The sequence below is a fragment of the Gekko japonicus genome, unplaced genomic scaffold (genome assembly GCF_001447785.1).
Source record: "Gekko japonicus isolate JY-2015 unplaced genomic scaffold, Gekko_japonicus_V1.1 scaffold1164, whole genome shotgun sequence".
NCBI lineage: Eukaryota > Metazoa > Chordata > Lepidosauria > Squamata > Gekkonidae > Gekko > Gekko japonicus.
Genome location: NW_015160873.1, coordinates 78031 through 96877, shown reverse-complemented (window position 1 = coordinate 96877; position 18847 = coordinate 78031). Strand labels below are relative to the sequence as shown.

At 41.7% G+C, this 18847-nt stretch overlaps 1 protein-coding gene across 1 annotated transcript in view; it reads left to right on the top strand.

Annotated features, from left to right (window-relative positions):
- Positions 1–18847, top strand: part of TMEM47 (transmembrane protein 47) — a 41584-nt gene that overhangs the window by 17517 nt on the left and 5220 nt on the right. Inside the window, exon 2 of the mRNA XM_015422603.1 lies at positions 11753–11893. Within this exon, the coding sequence (XP_015278089.1) occupies positions 11753–11893 (141 nt within the window). The remainder of the gene's footprint in view (positions 1–11752; positions 11894–18847) is intronic.

The following is an 18847-nucleotide window of genomic DNA, read 5'->3' as shown; positions in this document are numbered from 1 at the left end:
GTCCATAGGGTATTTAGTTTTTCCATTGATAGGCCAAATATTGGCATGATTTGGATACCCTATATGTTTCCTTTTGGATATCTTCCTTAGGGCAACTGGTATCACCTTTTACCTTAAGTAGGTGGTTTTAGGGGTGGCATCATTGTTGCACACAAGGCTCAGGGGCTCGATCCATCCAAAGGTGTTGCAGCATATTCTCTGCAGGGAGGGGGCTGATACTGCAGCAGCTTACAGATCATTTCCCATCCTTGGAGACGGTAGGTACAGTGGTCACCTAGAAGTCTGTGCACTCATTTACTAGATGCTATGGAGTAGAGAAGCAGACCTTGGCTGCAGCGGCTTTTCATTGGGGTGTGCTGTAGCATACCCTATAAACCAGAAGCTGGGTTTCCCACCCAGGGGCACACTGCTATTTTATGTCCCAAGAGTAAGGACTGCCCCACTCCCAGGACCACCAGAGAATGGAAGATTTGTATTCACTTACCGTGAAGCTTCCTTTCTCGGTGGTTTGGGAGTGGGGCAGTCCTACCCACCCAGCTCCTGGAGGTTTTTTGGGGAATGAAGAAACTGTATGAACATTTACAAAGTTTCTCTGAGATGCTAAAACAAAAATTGTGAGTTAATCAGATGAGAGGGTGACAGAGGGTTTCGACCTTGGTCTACATCCACTGGAGGAGCATGAAGTTACAAGGCTGGTTGCCCTGAAAATTGAGTCTCACTATGGTGAGAAGTGTTTTTCCTTTACTTAGTGTGATGTTGGGGGATGCACGGCTTGGAGATGACTGGGATGTTCCCAGGAGACAGGCCCCTCCCCTTCCTGGATTGATCTGAGGAAACCGACTCTGTTCTAGAGGAGGAGCCTATTCCCAGGAGTAAGGACTGCTCCACTCTCAGACCACTGAGAAAGGAAGCTTCTCAGTAAGTGAATACAAACCTTCCATTTACCAAACAAAGTTTGTCCAGTGGCACTTTTAAGACCAATAAAGTTTTATTCAAAGTTTTATTCAGATACTTCACTGTAGCTGAAGAAGTGTGCATGCACACGAAAGCTTATACCTTCAATAAACCTTTGTTGGTCTTAAAGGTGCCACTGGACTCAAACTTTGTTCTGCTGCTTCAGACCAAAATGGCTACCCAACTGAATCTATATTCATTTTTACCGTTATCTCCTAAGGAGGAGATTTCTTAACTGAATTAACTAAGATTGCATTGAATTTTTGAAAGAGTTACTACATGTCAGTGTTCTCTGGACTTGTATTTTCATGACTGCTTTCTGTGGATAATTCCATGTAGGTAATGATTTTCACATTCTGGGGAAGAACTGAATCACCAGAAGTACATTTACATTCAGTGGTGGTTCACATAGCAGTTCAGTAGAAGGTACCCTTACCAGAGATTGTTAGAAAAAGGTGATTGGAGGTACTGGGGCTCCTAATGCAGTCTCAAGAGGTTCCAGCCACAATGCCCCTTCCATTTTTCTCTCTTCCAGCATCCTTCACTACAGGCTAGGTTTGCCAGGTCAGTCAGACTAGCTGGCAGGGGATGGGGGGAACCTAACGGGAGTGAGGCAGGAAGAAGCCGGAAATAAACATGACATGCCAGCTTCACCCGAAGTGTCATAGGCACATTGATGACATTGGGGGGGACAACACTCTGGTTTTGGGGTAAAACTCTATGGTAGAATTTATCTTCTACCGTAGAGTTTTGCCCAAAAACCAGAGCATCACCCTCTGACACCTATGTAACTTTGGGGTGAGATAGGCACGTCATCCCTGACATGTCTACATCACTTCTGGGTGAGGTAGGCGCATCACATTTATTTGTTTCCTGCCTGGTTGTTTTTTTTGGGGGGGGGTACTTCTCCCCACTTCCTGATAGCCCTGAAGTGGGGGGAGGGGCTCCAAACTGGTGGATCCCTAGGCCCCAACTGGGGACTAGCAACCCTAATAGTGGCATGGATATGCCTTTGGTGCCTATTCCTTACATCCTCCAGTAAGACCACTCTATTCCCCTCCCATTCAATAGTTCTTAGTATAATTAGATCAATTTTCTAAGATTTCCCCCCTCCCTAAAAACTGAGAAAATACTTTGCCTGAGTGGCAAAAAATTGCAACATCTACCTGTGAAGTAGATAACATGTACCAAGGGGCATTGGAAGCTACAGTCCCCATGTAGTTCAGGCATATGCTATTGCTATCTAGCCACCCCCTTCTTCACAATGGAACATTTGCTGGTAGGAGAGATGGCTGTTGGCAAGCTCATTATAAACTGGGTCCAAACTTTGGAAGAGGCTTGGACTTGGTTCATAAAAAGACCACATAAATCTATACTGTAAGAATTTGTTTTGAATTTCCTAATTCCAAAACTGACAGCCATTCTAAAGGATGGGAAAAGGCCTGATCGAGGATCTGTATATTCTAGTAATATGTTTCCAACCGTTGCTGACCAGCAGTTTCTAAGAAGCCTAAAACAGAGCAGATAAAGATATTTTAATTTAAAATATTATTGGATTTTGGAGGTGGATAGCCCACAAGTCGTCACTAATCCCAACAGACATGACATTCACTTGATATTTGAAAAGCCATGGATTCTTAGATTAACAGTGAATTGACTTGCTATTTAGGTCTCTGCATCTATATGAGGAAAAAATGCAATTTCCATAATGCCCAGCCAGCTTGGATTCACTGCTAGTGCAAGAGCATAAGAGTGCTTAAATTCTCCTTCATAACATGAATTGGAATGTCTGACCGAGTATAAAAGGGAATAAGGGTGTAATCCATACCAGGATGTACATGTTGTTGTTGTTGTTCAGTCGCACAGTCAAGTCTGACTCTTTGCGACCCCATGGACCAGATCATGCCAGGCCTTCCGGTCTTCCGCTGTCCTCTGAAGTTTGCTCAAGTTCATGTTCATTGCATCTATGACACTGTCTAACCATCTCATCCTTTGCCGTCCCCGTCTTCTTTGACCTTCATGGTGACTGGCTTTTTGAGCTCTTTGGACTGACATTAAGCATACAAAGGAGCCTAGTGTTTGCATAACCTATGGTATTTTGGCATTTAGGGCTAAAATCCGGGCAATGAGATCTATGAATCATGCAACTGTTGTATTCTTTTCCTTCAGATGGGCAGGTATGTCTTCCACTTCAGATGTAGCCTTCCATTTAAGATCCTATTTTAATGGGAACATAGAGAACTGATGGATAGTTTTTAGTTTCATTACTGAATACAACTAAATAGAAGAATTGAAGTCCCTAAGAATAGAAGCAGATGATAATTACAATGTGTGGATACAATGTGTGGAAAAAGTGAGAGAGAGAGAGAGCGATTCTATGAACTTTTTTCACCTCCATCACACCATACGCACCAAAGTTTGATCATTTTTCAGACTCCTGTATGTGGAAACTCTTCATGAAACAGAAAGTGTTGGGAAGAGAAAGAACGTGTCCTATTTCTGTGCTAAGTGAACCAGTACTCTCCTTCCCTGGTCTGGTTGTGTGTTACTAGTTAACTGAGGCTGATTATAAATGAGGATGCTCATTTGCCCCCCCAGACGGAAGAAATAGTCAGACAACAAGGTTGGATGAAATAAGGCCACTTTATTAAATTATTAACTTTTTAACTTAACGGCAAAGGGCAACCATGGAAAACAGAGACACGGCCGGGCCTGGTGTCGCTTCGACTCCCATCCTCAAACCATAGGAGGCAAGACACCGGCGGCCCCCCGGGTTGGAGCCGACCATAAGTCGCTTGCAATCCTGGCCGATCCAAAATTGGGATGCGCCCTCAGGAGCCCTCAAGCACCACCGCATGGCCAGTGCTGAGTCTCCGTCGTGACCATCCCCATAGGCGGTCTGCAAGCCTCACCCAGGCTGCACGGCTACAAGGCTGGTCGAGCAGACCCCTTTACCCACACCCGGGTTATTAAGTAGTGCTTGCGGCCGCTGAACTGCATTTTAAAACCTAATTCTGCCCTAACAAAGTGACGAACTAGCCCCTAGGCCCCATCCCAGACCAATTCAAGCAATACAGTTCAGATGTTATTCATCTGCATTGCATTACATGCAGTTGGCTTGGGATCTGAATGGATATCTCCATCCATATCCTTCCTCAGTTGTTGCTTTGTTAGCTGCCTTGAATCTAAAGAGATAAAGTGGATTATGAATATTTTAAATAAAGGGGGGAAAGGCTTAACTATGCGTGGTTAAACTGTATCTGTTAATGTTTTGCTGTGAAATGCTAATGGATAATGAAACATTTTCACAACTTTTGTATCAAACCTCACCAAAATTCAGTACAATATTAGAAAAATATTAATCTTAGATTTGGTTCACAACAAAGGCTAGGAGTCAATCAGAGGACTATACTGTTCTTCCATTCTTATTGCATATCTTTATCTGTAAAAGTATACTTTTCCACAAGGAGAGTCAAGTTTAGGAACATCACATGAGAATATCCCAGAGATCTTTTCTATTCTGCTTTCCAGAAAGAAAAGTGTCTTTTTTTCCTGTGATGGATTGTGGCAGCATTTCCCAGTCTATGGGTTGCGAAACCTGTGAAAGTGGGTCCTGGGCTTTTGCAGTTTTATTGATTTTTGCATGCTATATTTTTTGATAGGATCACCATACCAAAAAGGTTGGCAACCACTGGTTTAATATAATCTGGACAAAACGAGGCACATCCCACCTGAAGAACAAAAATGTTATGGACAGGTTGCATAAATTATCACAAAAGGAGTCCATATTACTTCTTTGTCCTCAAGCTAACACTTGCCATTACAAAGTGTGTTACTTTTTATAAATGAAGCACTGTTATAGGTGCATTCTTTGTACGGCTAATTCTCAATGATAAATCATGCATAACATGCCTGGTCCTTGAATGTTCCCTAATAGGCCAAAGTTACTTAGAAACCATCATCACTGACATCATCCGAAATTTGGTTCATAATAAGTTTAGAATCCTAGTATAAAAGTTCTCATGGAAAGGATGATGAAAATGTTCTCTCTGTAAGTTTCAAAGGGTCAGCAGCTGAGTCAGTAGTAAGAATACGTAACTCTTTTTGAAAGTACACTATGACACGGCTTTTTATGTATCCATAACTACTGTAAAAGTGCACAGTCTGATGTCTGTCACAGAAACTGGCATCTAAAGAATGAGTTATCTGCCCTTCTTTACTGGACTCAGGGTGGCTGAATATATATAATGGCATAGAAGTGCATCACCAGTAGTGTGTTTCAGCTAGGTTTTGATCTAAAGGCATTCTGTATCACTTTTGCCTCTGCTAATGATAAAGTCTTTTATTAGCCCAACAAGTATGGGCTCAGCTTTGAGCTACATGAACTTCTTGTGTAGTTATTTAGTGATGCTAATGAGGTGATAATTGCAGTCACATTGATCTTAAGATTATTTACTTTGTTCTAATAATAGAAAGGCACTATTAAATAGAAACACTGTACAGCCTTTATGTACTTCTTGTTTACTACATTCCAAGGAGAAATCAATGAGTACATAACTACTCAGTATGCAAAATTGCCATAGAATGCATTTCCAAGGAACATGATTGTTTGTTCTATGTAACCTATTGTTCCTGCTTATAGGCAGATAGTTTCTCTGCATTTAGGTACATCTCCATAATTGTAAAGGAGATTTCTCTAGAAAGTTGATCCACATTTTACATAGCAGTGCTCTTTTAAATTGTAGAGGTGTATCAGATCAAGTGTGCTGAAAAGACAGATGATTTAATAACTGCTTTGGCCAAAAATGAGCTGAGAATACAGATGGGTAATGGTGTGTAGAATCAGGAAGTGACTGCATTTTGTAATAAATAAAACCAAGTTAGTAACCTGTTTTAAAGAATCAGATTGTTGAACAATATTTGAGTTGGAAAATCAACAAATATTGTTTTCCAGGATAATAGTCTTACCATAGCCCGATGCGGATGAGCTTTCAACATGTTCATTCACCACACAGGGGGTACAGTAAGCATGACCTCATGGAATAAATGCATGAAGGAAGTGCTCAGGCATACACCCCCTTCCCTTGATCAGCAATGCAGGTTTTGGAAAATTGCTGATCACGGGAAGAGGGTGGGCATGCAGATACCTCCATATGTTCACCATGTTGCAGAGGTGAGGTAAGGCTGGGATGGGGCCAGCATGTGCCCACTGTACCTCCACTTGTGGTGAGTAAACACACAGATGGATCATCTGCATAGGGGTCATGTATTGGAACTTTTTCATCACAGAATTGACTTGTTATATTCATCTTTTAAAAGTCCATGGTTGCTATCTGCTTCATGGTTAACACAGTAACAATACTAGGACTTACATATTGATCTCTATGTGATTTACTACACGTATCCTTAGAGCACTGAGTAGCATCATCAGGATGCTTATTTTTAAAATACAGAATTTTGTCAAGAAGTAATAAATTGACTTCATATTGGTAAAGAAGGCCTAGTGCATCATATGATATTGCTGCTTGAAATATGAACTAAAATAGACAACCAAATTATTTTAATAGAGTTTCAGAACATAGCATATTGTGCCTGATGTAGAATTGTGTATGAATGTAGAAAATACAAATGTCTTACCAGTTTTGTGTAAGGAGACATAAGGTACTGGGTTAGTATTGAACCTGGAGCATGGTCATCATCTATGGCTGCATTCTGTACAGTGTGATTATTCAACCCACTTCTTGGGGCTTACCACAGATTGCTTGATGTGTGAATTCAGGTATGACAGACTTATATTCTTTCTGAGTTCTGTGGGTGATGGAACATGGTATAATTAGTAAGTGTAACAATTTGTCTGGCTGATTATAGTAATGAATGAGATTCTCAGATGTTAAGTATTTATACAGCTTTTGAGGTGAGACCCATCATGCCTTCCAGGGTGGATTAAATGTGTTTATTCCAGAAAGCCTTTGAATGATATTATATGGTGATTTAAGGTTTGCTGACTGGTTTGGAATTTGTATTCAGTTTTATGTGTTTATTTATTTATTTTTAAAAATGTCTTGGGTGCCCTCTCTTAGCAGAAAGACAATTATGTAAACTAAACAAAAGCGCTAATCAAATAGCACCCTTGTTAGGTCTACACTAGCTTTTTGCTTCAGCTTGGTTTACATTATCTCATGGAGTGCACTTCCATAGTTACTAGAAAAAGCATTCTTTAAGATATTTCATAAACAGTATATTAAAAAAATCTTCAACTTTGTTGTCCCATTTTTGACTTTTGTCACAAAACATTTAACTCTCTGATTCTCTTTTTGAAATAAATTAAATATTTTTATTATTGTATCTGTGATGCAACATAATTTGGTCTTGATTTTAGGAGTTTCTACTCCTAAAGAGACTACTGCTAAATTTCATTACCTTGAAGAGCCTTCAGAAGATATGGTAAATTAACTGGGGATTTTAACTCACCATAATTAAATGGGCTTTGAGAATCTCAGTTTAAAATTATTTACTGCATTCTGTTTAGCCTGATTTTGTGCCATCAATTATACAATAGAATGTTCTTTTTCTTTCACTGGAAAAATCCTGTTTTACAACCAATATAATTGTATGATTAGAAATCATTAATATAAAGTGACAAAAGATACAATAATATTTTTTCTACGATGAAGATCACCATCCATCAGGCATAATATGTTGTAAGTGAGTGTTGTAACTACAAAAAGCATATTTTGCTGTTCTGAAAGTCAAAACTGGCATGTATTCAACAGCACAAGTCCAAAGACTTAGTGGCACTTAACCTTGTGGAAGAGGGTGTGAATTTCTCCCAATTCTTTCCTTTCACTGCAGATGCTCACTTTCTCCCTTATGATATGCCTGAGGGCTAACTGATGCCTAGGAAAGAACTGGGTGTAGTGCCTGGTGTGCTGCAGCAGGCAGAGGAAGCTGGAAAGTCCCACCCAGCAAAGTCTGCCATAGTTTGATACCTTTCCAGGGAAATAAACATAACTGTGAGACAGAAGTAAATATTAACAAATCACAATTTGATAAATAATCACAGCACAACATGTTGATTAGATAGATAAATATGCTGTAACTAGGGGTGTGCCCATTCAGATTAGGCCGAATCAGGCAGAATCAATTTCGGCTGGCAGTAAGACTCCCGCATGTCAGTTTCTTGGGGAGTCTTTCAGCCAGTCGAATGTCAATTTCACCCCATTATATCCTATGGGCCATTGAAGTCAATGGTGAAAACATAGGGTATATTCTGGGGGCTGGAGGGGAAGAGGCTTGAGGGAGAGACTCCAAACTCGCAGGGTAGCTGCTGCAGCCTCTCCCCAAGATACCAACCAAGTTTCAAGAGCATTGGACCAGGGAGTCCAATTCTACGGGCCCCCAAACAGGTTGCCCCTATCCCCTCCATTGTTCTCTATGGTGGGGGGAAAGGTTCAGCTGTTTTCTGCTGTCTTGTGTGGTCCTTTTAAACTTTAAAGGGACTGCATAAGACAGCCCGACATACAGCTGAGTGGTGGGAGTGCCTGTTCCCCACCACTCGGTTATTTTGGGCTGTCTTGTTAAGACTGCAGAAAACAGCACCTGCTCCCTACTGCTCAGCTGTTTTTGCAGGTTTCATGGGGAACAGAAAGCAGGGATTTAAAGGGAGAATCCCTCTAAACCCCTGCTTTCTGCTGTATTCACAAACCACCACAAACTGCTTTAAAAGACAGTAGACCCGTCATAAATTTCAGTTCACAAACCACAAACAGGGCAAAAATTGTCATGAATTTTGCTTAGTGGTTCAGTTCATGCCCATCCATATTCATTTCCCTTTCTTGTCACAGGTATGGGAATACCTGGTTTGATCCTGAAGTCTTCTATTTAAGTTAATACTGGACTGAACCTCTGAAAATATGCCTTTTGCCTGTCTTTCAAGATTTTTTTCATTCCCTACAGGCTTAGGCATGGCATACCAGAAAGGGGTGCCATGTATATTTTATATATGCCAGGGGTTCCCAAACCTTTTGAGCTGATGGAATTCTGACACCATGAGGTGGACGCAGTCACAAAATGGCTGCCACAAAACAACTGCTGCAGGAGGTGGAGCCAGCCACAATGCAGATCTTTGTGCTGTGGCAGCTACTGCCAAAACAATGTTCTGAAAAATTTGCACAGTCAATCAAATCTCTAGTGGCAAGTCAGAACCCTTGCTGGGCAAAGGCCCACCTGGCCTTGCCCACTTTCTGAAAACACTTCACAGGTACCGGAAAAGGTGTCACCAGGCTTCATGGTCCCTGCAGACATCACTTGGGAGATCCCTGGTATATCCTGTAAGTTCTGTTCTTATAATTCATTGTTAAAAGGGGTTTCCCCCCCCCCCCCAGTATTGATTTATATATACCCCACCCTGAGCCTGCTTTGGTGGGGAGGGCAGGGTATAAATCAAATAAATAAAATAACAAATAAATATTTTATCATACATATCACTTTTATAAAGAAGATGTATCCACAAAAGTGTGTGATGGCACTAAATGCCAATGCAGGACAAAAAGTGGGAGATACACTAATCTACAAAAATGTTCAACATTCTGTTGCACTTTAGGCTAGGAATCTTTTTTATTTTCAGAAGACTTTATTTAAAACTGCATAACAAAATTCTTATAAGAATTATTGTAAGAAGCAAACATAATATTTTTAAAAAGAAAACAAACCCTGATAATATGCATATTTACCCAAAAGGAAGATGACCCCTAAGTGTAAAACAGCCCCCAAAATATGTTATACACACACACATATAAATTACTTGGACACAACTATAACTTGTGTGCAAATATAAGACACCTCCCTCTCCACTTTTTTTTGATGGCATACCTGGGGAAAAGCCCTAGTCTTGCATTTGAGTAAATACTATAATATGCCTTAATCTTATATATAGCTATAAAAATCCTGCTTCTCAGATGGACGAGATTTTCTAAAAAAAACATGCACAATAAAAAGGGTTAAAATGTCTAAGCAGTTAACATATATAACATACAGACAAAAAGAATACATGGACAATCATCTTGGTATTGAAAGTTTACTGACTTTCAGAAATGAATATTTTAGGCATATGTGCCTTGATATACTGGCTTTCCATATACTGTATATTTGGAACATGTAGAAAGATCCCACAATTTCAAGGACTCTATACTGGGGAGGTATTGTTGTTGTTGTTGATGATGATGATGAGGAGGAGGAGGAGTGGGAAATAATCATTAAAGTGCTTCATTACCATCAATACTATACTTACTACTAAGCAGCCTGAAGAGAATTTTAACTTAGTTCACTGCTTTGTGACATCTTAGAGAAAATTTTCCAAGCCATGTGTATTATTGGTGGCAAAGTTTGTATTCTAATGATTCAGTCTTTCCAGAACCAGCTGAAAGAACAAACACTTTTAAGTTTTTACAGACATTCTAGGTTGCTGGAACATTTTTATTTAAAATGTAATGACAAGTTAGAGTTCTTTCATTAATTAAAATGTTTGAAAACACATTTGAAAACAATGAATCAGCCACTCTGGTTCAAATAAGGGTAGACAATTATGCATAAAACAGGTGATACATATGTTGTTCTCAAGCTTGATATAATACCTAGGACCAGGGGTCGTTTCGTAGAAAAAGAGCTAGGGGAACTCATTAGCATAACTCATTAGCATATGCCACAGCCGGCCTTGCAGCTCCACTGCCGAGCCCCACAAGGGGCCTGGCGGTGGACATGCAAGGTCGGCGGGAGTGCAAGGAAGCCCTGCGAAGGCCCTCCCTGGCCCCAGGCAGGCAGGGGTGGGGAGAGGCAGGGAGGAAGCAACTTACCCTCCCTCTTCTCCTGCCTCCTCCTGGCTGAATGAGGGCTGGAAGCGGGGTGACCGGAAGCAGGGGACGGGGCTTCAACATGTGCCCCGCCCCCCGTACCTCACCTGGGGGAGCTGCGATCCCCCGTGATCCCCCCGAAATGACCTCTGCCTAGGACTTTATGGATGATATAATCCTTATTAAAAGTCAAAATCCTACCAAGCAGCTGTTTTGGAAAGCACCTCTCCCACAGTCTATCTTCCTTGCCAGTCTGTAGGCAAGAAAGATCAGTAGGATCTAATTTTTAAAGTTTTTTTAAAGGGCTCTGCAAACAGTCTTTTGGATAGAAAGTTATTTCTGTCCAAAATAATAATACCATTCTCATTTGCAACACAATGTGGTATTGTCCAAACTTACCTAAGGATTATGGGGACACGTTTGGTTAGCTAACTGTTGAAATTCATGTTAATTTGTTCCTCTGGTTGATTTTGGTGTGAGTTTTTCCTATCAACTTTAGACAGAACAGATTGTATTAGCCCTTTATTAAAGTAAATCTTGACAAGTTAAGTCAAGAAAGGTGAATGTAATTGTTGCGTTTTTTGTTAGCATCACATAATAAAACATTAAGGCAATTTTTTTAAAGCTGCCTGAAGTAAAAACTTCGGTTTGCAAGACCTGAAAAGGTCTGTAAATGATAGGACATTTTGGAGGACATTAGTTCATAGGGTCGCCATCAGTCCAAAGTGACTTGATGGCACTTAACAAGCACACAAAATAAAAACTAACAATGATAGTGCCTTAAATTTCATAGAGATAATTCAGTCATAGAAAGCACTTTAAATTATTTTGAATGGATGTGTATTCTAGTAATAGATAGCACAATTCATGTTTACTGGAGTCCTAGTTTAGACACTGCATTGGTGTGAGTTACTTGCTGGCCTCAACTCTTTGTGTTTCTCTTTCTCTAGATTGGCAGATCGCTACACTTGCTATGCTGTTGGGGGGTGCTGCCATAATTCTTATAGCTTTCTTGGTTGGATTAATTTCAATCTGTGTGGGGTCACGGAGGCGGTTCTACAGACCAGTTGCTGTCATGCTGTTTGCAGCAGGTAAATAAATAATTGCTTCCCAAAAGTATATTAAAACCTTGGTAACTGCAGCTTCATTGTTTGGAAAATAGATGTGACTTGTGCATTACCATCCAAAAATAAAAATAATTAGTTTGTTGCCCAGGTTTGTTTCATAAGTTGTTAATTATACAGAATCAACAACCTTGTTTACCTGGATAAGAAATCCCAGAATGATTCAGTCTCTTAACAGCATCCGCTGTCAGGTCATTCTTAGGTCACTATGTGCTGTAATGAATACTTAATTCCACCCATCTCTGCATACTCAAGCATAATTGTTTATCGTATTTCTTATATGAAAATCAAAAACATAACAGCTAATTCATGGACTGGACTGTAAAAATTTGTTTCAGCCCCTGATTTTTAAGTTAATCAGAGACTCACAATTTCAGATTTCTTCTAGATTATTGTGCATGGGAAAAGGCTGTAGTGAATCAGTTTGGACGGTTGCAAGGCTGCATTTTTTCCTAGCTTCAGTGTCAATGGAAACAGCTACTGGTTCTTCATATTTATTCTACATTTTACACTGGCCTTCTCCAAAGTGAAATTCCTCATACATGATTGTATGCAGGAATTTGTCAGTTCATAGTCTGTCTGAGGAAACAACCCCTAAATTATATTAAATGTTAGGTGTGTGTATTACTCATGTAACATATCAATTCCTGTTTACAGTGGAACCATTATCATTTAAAAACACTGTTGCAGGCTCATTATTACTGTCTAAATTTCAAACATTTGGAAAAACTTCAAATGTTGCATCTTTAAATGTAGCAACTTTGGATTGTTTTGTTTGGTTTATTTTAAAATCTATTTCTTTTTTTTCTGAGTCCTTTCCAATTTTTAAGTACTAACCCTTGAAAACATTCATATGCAAATAAATAGGATTAAACTGAAAGGTGTTTATATCTTCCCCATGCTTCACAGGAAGAATCAATTTCATTGTGTCAGGTTTGCTTTTTGTTATTAATTTAACAGCCGTCACACCATAAAGCCTTTTCTTTTTCAAAGGATCAAAGAAAACAGTTGGTACAGAGGAATACTTTTTAAAAAGGGGGAAAACATAAGCAAACCAGGCCAAAGAGAGCTCTCTAATGCAAGTCATAATGGTCACACTGAGATAATCACTTCCTACTTTCAGTGTCTTTCAGGATGGCCAATAACTGATAGGGACCCCCCCCCCCAAGTCTTCGAAGCATATCTCCCCTTCTTTCTGTCAGTCATATCTGTGCTGGAACTGAAACACTAAGCCTTTTTGATAGTCAGTAATGGAGAGAGTGACAGAATCATCTACTCGGCTAGATGGATTTTTAAAATCCATTTACAAGGATATGGAAAGATAGGCCCTTTCTGTTTGAAGGTTTTTGTATTTGAGGAATCAAAACAATTATAAGGGGAAGTACCCTACTGCCCCCTGCTGTTCTCATTATTTTAATTATCTCACATAAGTTTAGCAGAAAAAAGGTACACCCATGTCTGTAATTGTATTGGGGCTTTCATTGTTTTCAGAGCTATTTGCATCAGGGATTCAGGATTTGTTAAACCAATTCAGTCATGTGATGATGCCACACTACCAACTCCTAATACATTGCTTTAGTGGCGCTTTTTTTTTGGGCCTTTGATTCTGCCTCTCATACCATTGCATAGCAATGATTCAAAATTTGGTCTGTAGTAGAGGGATAGGAGCATAGAAAGGAGGATAGACATGAAAAACAGAAGACTAGATTAATAAGAACAAAATAATTCTGACTTCCTTCCAGCAGATGTTTGACAGAAGATATAAGAAATGTAATAGAACGGGTGTACCCACCTGTGGTCATCTTTGAAATTCTGCCACAGGGTGGTGACTGTCATAGGAAGCAGCACCAACCACAAAATATCTGGGAATGAGATCGTGCACAATGCTAATAATAACTCTTCAACATGACAAGCAGAAGCTCTATTTAACAGGATCAAAGTTAGCCTATTGTTTAAAAATATTAACTTGCATATGCACAGCTTGCTTTCATTTTTTTTATGCACAATCTTCTGTTCATATAGGTTGATTCTAATCTTGAAAAGCAGAACTGCTTCTCATTCTGGAAAGTCCTAGGGCAGGGTCCCCAACCTTTATAAGCCTGTGGGCACCTTTGGAGTTCTGACATTGTGCTGGGCACAGCCACAAAATTTCTGAAGGGCAGTCAGAAGCCTTGCTGAACAAAATCCCCACCTGATCCCTCCCACATTTTAAAAAACACTTGGCAGTCACACAGTGAAGATCTTTGTGCTGTGGTAGCAGCTGATGCCAAACAACTTTTAAATAAATCTGCACAGCCAATAAGATCTCCAATGGCCAGTCAGAAGCCCTGCTGGGCAAAAACCCAACCTGGCCCTACCCACTTTCTTAAAACAGGCACCAGGTTCCAGAAAAGGTGTTGGTAGGCACCATGTCACTATGGGCTCCTCTTCAGGAACATTTGTTATAGAACTTCAAGGCAAATAGCAAGGGCAGTCAGAAGCCTTGCTGAACAAAATCCCCACCTGATCCCTCCCACATTTTAAAAAACACTTGGCAGTCACACAGTGAAGATCTTTGTGCTGTGGTAGCAGCTGATGCCAAACAACTTTTAAATAAATCTGCACAGCCAATAAGATCTCCAATGGCCAGTCAGAAGCCCTGCTGGGCAAAAACCCAACCTGGCCCTACCCACTTTCTTAAAACAGGCACCAGGTTACAGAAAAGGTGTTGGAAGGCACCATGTCACCATGGGCTCCTCTTCAGGAACTTTTGTTATAGAACTTCAAGGCAAATAGTAAACTGAGCTGGGAGCTTGAGAAATCTATGAAGTGGGAAAGAGAAGAAATGTCTTTTCCCCTTGTTTTTTAGGCCTTTTCTTTTGGACTGAAGGAAGTAGGTACTAATCTGTTTGAATTTTGGCTGCCACTACTTTGCGGATGCTGAAAACTCCTTTAGAGTTGCCAGTAGAAAATAAAACCTCTTCAGCATGGCCAAGAAGAAATAAAAATTGCAGACTACTTTGTAAACTGCAGTTCTGTCTGCAGACATTCCAGAACAAGTCCCATTAGAATCAGTTGGATGACTTATAATAAAACTTGCAGAAAAGCAGGGTATCATTATCATAGAGAATAGTAGAAGTTAACAGCAGATGGTAAGAGCAGCAAGTTTGATTGAATTACTGCACTTCTCTGACACATTCTCTGTTGCTACTAATATCCCATAATGGGATCTAGGCAGGCCTTTCAGAAGCCTTCAAATGAATGGAAGCTGGGGTTGATTAAGATTGGGAAAGTCTGGGCCTTTTAGGCTTCTTAAGATTTTAATTGTAGATAGCTTAATTATTGTAGCTATAAAAGCTAACGCTGAAAGAAAGGAAGAATCTTATGATGATGTGAAGACCTGCTGCATACACATTTGTGGGCTTGAGGCTACTTCATCAGATGAATGAAATGAGCTCAACACCATGAGAGCTTTTACTGTTACTGTTCTAGATGCCACAAGACCCTTTCTTTCTTTCTGGTGCAGTAAATTAATACAGATATGTAGGGGTGTGCATTCAGCTGTATCTGAGCAAAAAAAATTATTTTTGGGTATTTTTTACAGCCAAATACAGATCATAGAATCTGACTGGCTACCAGTATAGCTGATCCTGCATAAAGCTGATTTCTTTCCATCTTTTTCTGCATTTCTGGCTATACTGGTGGTGGAAAGGTTTAAAGGGCTTCAAAGTTAACTTTCAGTTTTCCCTTTTCCAGGGCAACAGTGGCCCTGGTCACACGTAAAGGTTTGGCCCGGGAGAGGGATGGATTGGGGGCGCAGCCAACGAGCGCGATCTCACCGCAACATCTGGGAAGCAGTGCGCACCCGTCCCCGAAAAGGCGCAGCAAAAATACACCACCTACTGAGGTGGTTCTTCCAGCCAAATACAGATCATAGAATCTGACTGGCTACCAGTATAGCTGATCCTGCATAAAGCTGATTTCTTTCCATCTTTTTCTGCATTTCTGGCTATACTGGTGGTGGAAAGGTTTAAAGGGCTTCAAAGTTAACTTTCAGTTTTCCCTTTTCCAGGGCAACAGTGGCCCTGGTCACACGTAAAGGTTTGGCCCGGGAGAGGGATGGATTGGGGGCGCAGCCAACGAGCGCGATCTCACCGCAACATCTGGGAAGCAGTGCGCACCCGTCCCCGAAAAGGCGCAGCAAAAATACACCACCTACTGAGGTGGTTCTTCCAGCGTGGCCGCATCAAGGCCGGCCGTGGGATCACCGGCGCGTCCTTCTGCCGGCGCATCCCCGGCTCCTGGCTGAACTGCACATGCTCAGACATGCGCAGTTCGGCAGTCTCCCGTTCCCCACTGTCGCTTTCCCCGGCATCTGATCGTGCCGGGGAGGGAATGCGCCGCGGCTCAGGGGATCAATGTGATCCTGCCGCCGTGTGTTTCTTTTGGTGCGGCTCTGATTAGCCGCAATTTGCCCGGGTTTTTTTCTGTCATGTGGCAGGGACCAGTGTAGGACAAGGGAAAGGGGCATCTCTGCAGCCCAATGGCAAAAGCACCTTAGGGGCCACTGTAGTGCCTTAGAGCCATTCATTGAAATGTCTTTGCAAATGGCATTGCATTGCATGTTTGCAACTAGAAAGGTTGTTGCCTTCAAATGTGAAGTCCAATTAAGTAACTATCTTGCTTTCCACACCTATTTCCCAGGGAACAGGAGGGAAGGGGGAAGAGGCAGTGGCAATTTGGCAAATAGGATTTCAGGTTAGGGGGAACACTGCTCTTTAGCTTATCACAGAAGTTCTTTTTTAAATTCTTCTGTGCATGGGCAAAGAGCATAAAAGCAAGGGGCTGGCTGAGCTAGACGCCATTGCTAAGAGAGGTTTGAAGAGTGTGCGCTGGCTTTGGCTTCAGCTGCTGCTCTGAGCCTGTCTCCTGCTGCCTGAGAGACTCTGCTGTGGACTTTGGATAAGATCCTGCCTGCTTGGAGAAGAGTGAAGACAGTGACTGGCTTGACTAAACAATTTTTTTGAAAAGGTTTCTTAATTTACTGTTAGTTCTTCTTTGGGCTTGGTGGAGGATAGATTGTGTGTGTGTGTGTGGGGGGGGTGAGGCCAAGGGCCTCGGGCCTTTTTGTTGTTGTTGTTCCCTTTAGTTTTATTCTTAGGTTTTACTTCCTTCTGGTTTTGTGGCTTGCAGTTATTTTTGAGGAGTTTTGTTGTTGTTTGGGTCTGGTGGTGGCTACCACCATGATGACTTGTGAGATGCTACCCATTGGACGGATACTCAGCCCCTCTGGGAGTGGTATGAGACAGGATACAGTGGCTGCGATGGTGAGGAAGTACTTTGCTGAGCCCTACGAGTCACAGGCCACCAGTCCACTGAGCTACTGGGCCTTGAAGGAGGTAGTCTGGCAGGACCTCTCTGCCAAGGCCCAGGGTAAGCAGAGTAAGCAGGTTTTTTCCCCACGTGGGTCACATTGTCAGTTCACATTGCTCACACCTGCTCCCCTGGACAGTTGAGCAGTTGGTCTTCCTGAAGTTCAACTTGTCACTGTTTGGCTACCCAGTCCGGGACTTTGAGGGTGACTAAAGTGAGGACATATTTGTGCCTGTCCTCTCTCAGTCTGTTCTGGGAAGTTGAGGCAAAACACTCTTCCCAAAATTAAAATGAGACGATAAATAAGTAGTGGGGCCATTAACTGGTTGGATTTGCATAAAAATGCCCCACCTAACCCTCCACAGCCATTCTGAATCCACCTGCACCAAAAACACCTGTACAGAACCCTGGTAGGAGCGCAGCACAGGGTGATGTTGAAGGTGGTGTGCTCACAAGTTCTCTAACTGAATTACCAGCCACCACAAACCAAAAATGCATGCTGAAATTAAAACAGCAGCACAAAAACGATAGATAGATAGATAGATAGATAGATAGATAGATAGATAGATAGATAGATACACACATATAAAATCATATAAGTGCCAGTAAACATAAATATCAATAAATAATGATAAATATTAGTAAGGTAAAGGTTCCCTTGCTCGAAAGTCAGTCGAATCCGACTCTAGGGTTGCGGTGCTCATCTCCGTTTCAAAGCCGAAGAGCCAACGCTGTCCGAAGACATTTCCGTGGTCATGTGGCCGGCATGACTAAACACCAAGGCGCACGGAACGCTGTTACCTTCCCACCGAAGTGGTACCTATTTATCTACTTGCAATTTCTTGCTTTCGAACTGCTAGGTTGGCAGGAGCTGGAACTAGAGATGGGAGCTCACTCCATCATGCAGCACCCGGGTCTCGAACTGCTGAACTACTGACCTTCCACAGCCTGCAGTTCAGCGTCTTAACCACTTGATCCACCACATTATTATTATTATTGTTGTTGTTGTTGTTGTTGTTGTTGTTATTATTATTATTATTATTATTTAGTAGGTATTTATAAATGATGGTGGTGTACTTTCACCTTCCAGACGGTCATTACTACTACAGTCTGAGCTCTCACGTTTATACAGTGAGATAGATTGAGGGTGGTAAAACCAGGGCATAGGGTCACTCCTTGGTGTTTAAGGTGGCTCCTAATCGAAAGCCTCGTGGAAGAGCTCCATTTTACAGGCCCTGCGGAACTGTACCAGGTCCCGCAGGGCCCTGATGTCCCCCAGGAGCTCATTCCACCAGTATGGGTCCGCCACAGACAAGGCCCTGGCCCTTGTCACTGCAAGCCTGGCTTCTTTAGGGCCTGGAAGGGCCAAACGATTTTGGGAGCCTGATCTTAGTGCTCTCTGGGGAACATGTGGGGAAAGGCAGTCCCTGGGTTGTGCTGATGGGCACTATTGTACTGGTTCTGCTGACTTTGCAACCACCCTCCCCCACATTTGGATTGTGATTCTGTGCTTGGCATCAGTCCTGTTGAGCTGGCATTTGTCACAATAGCTCTGGGTTCTGCTGTTGG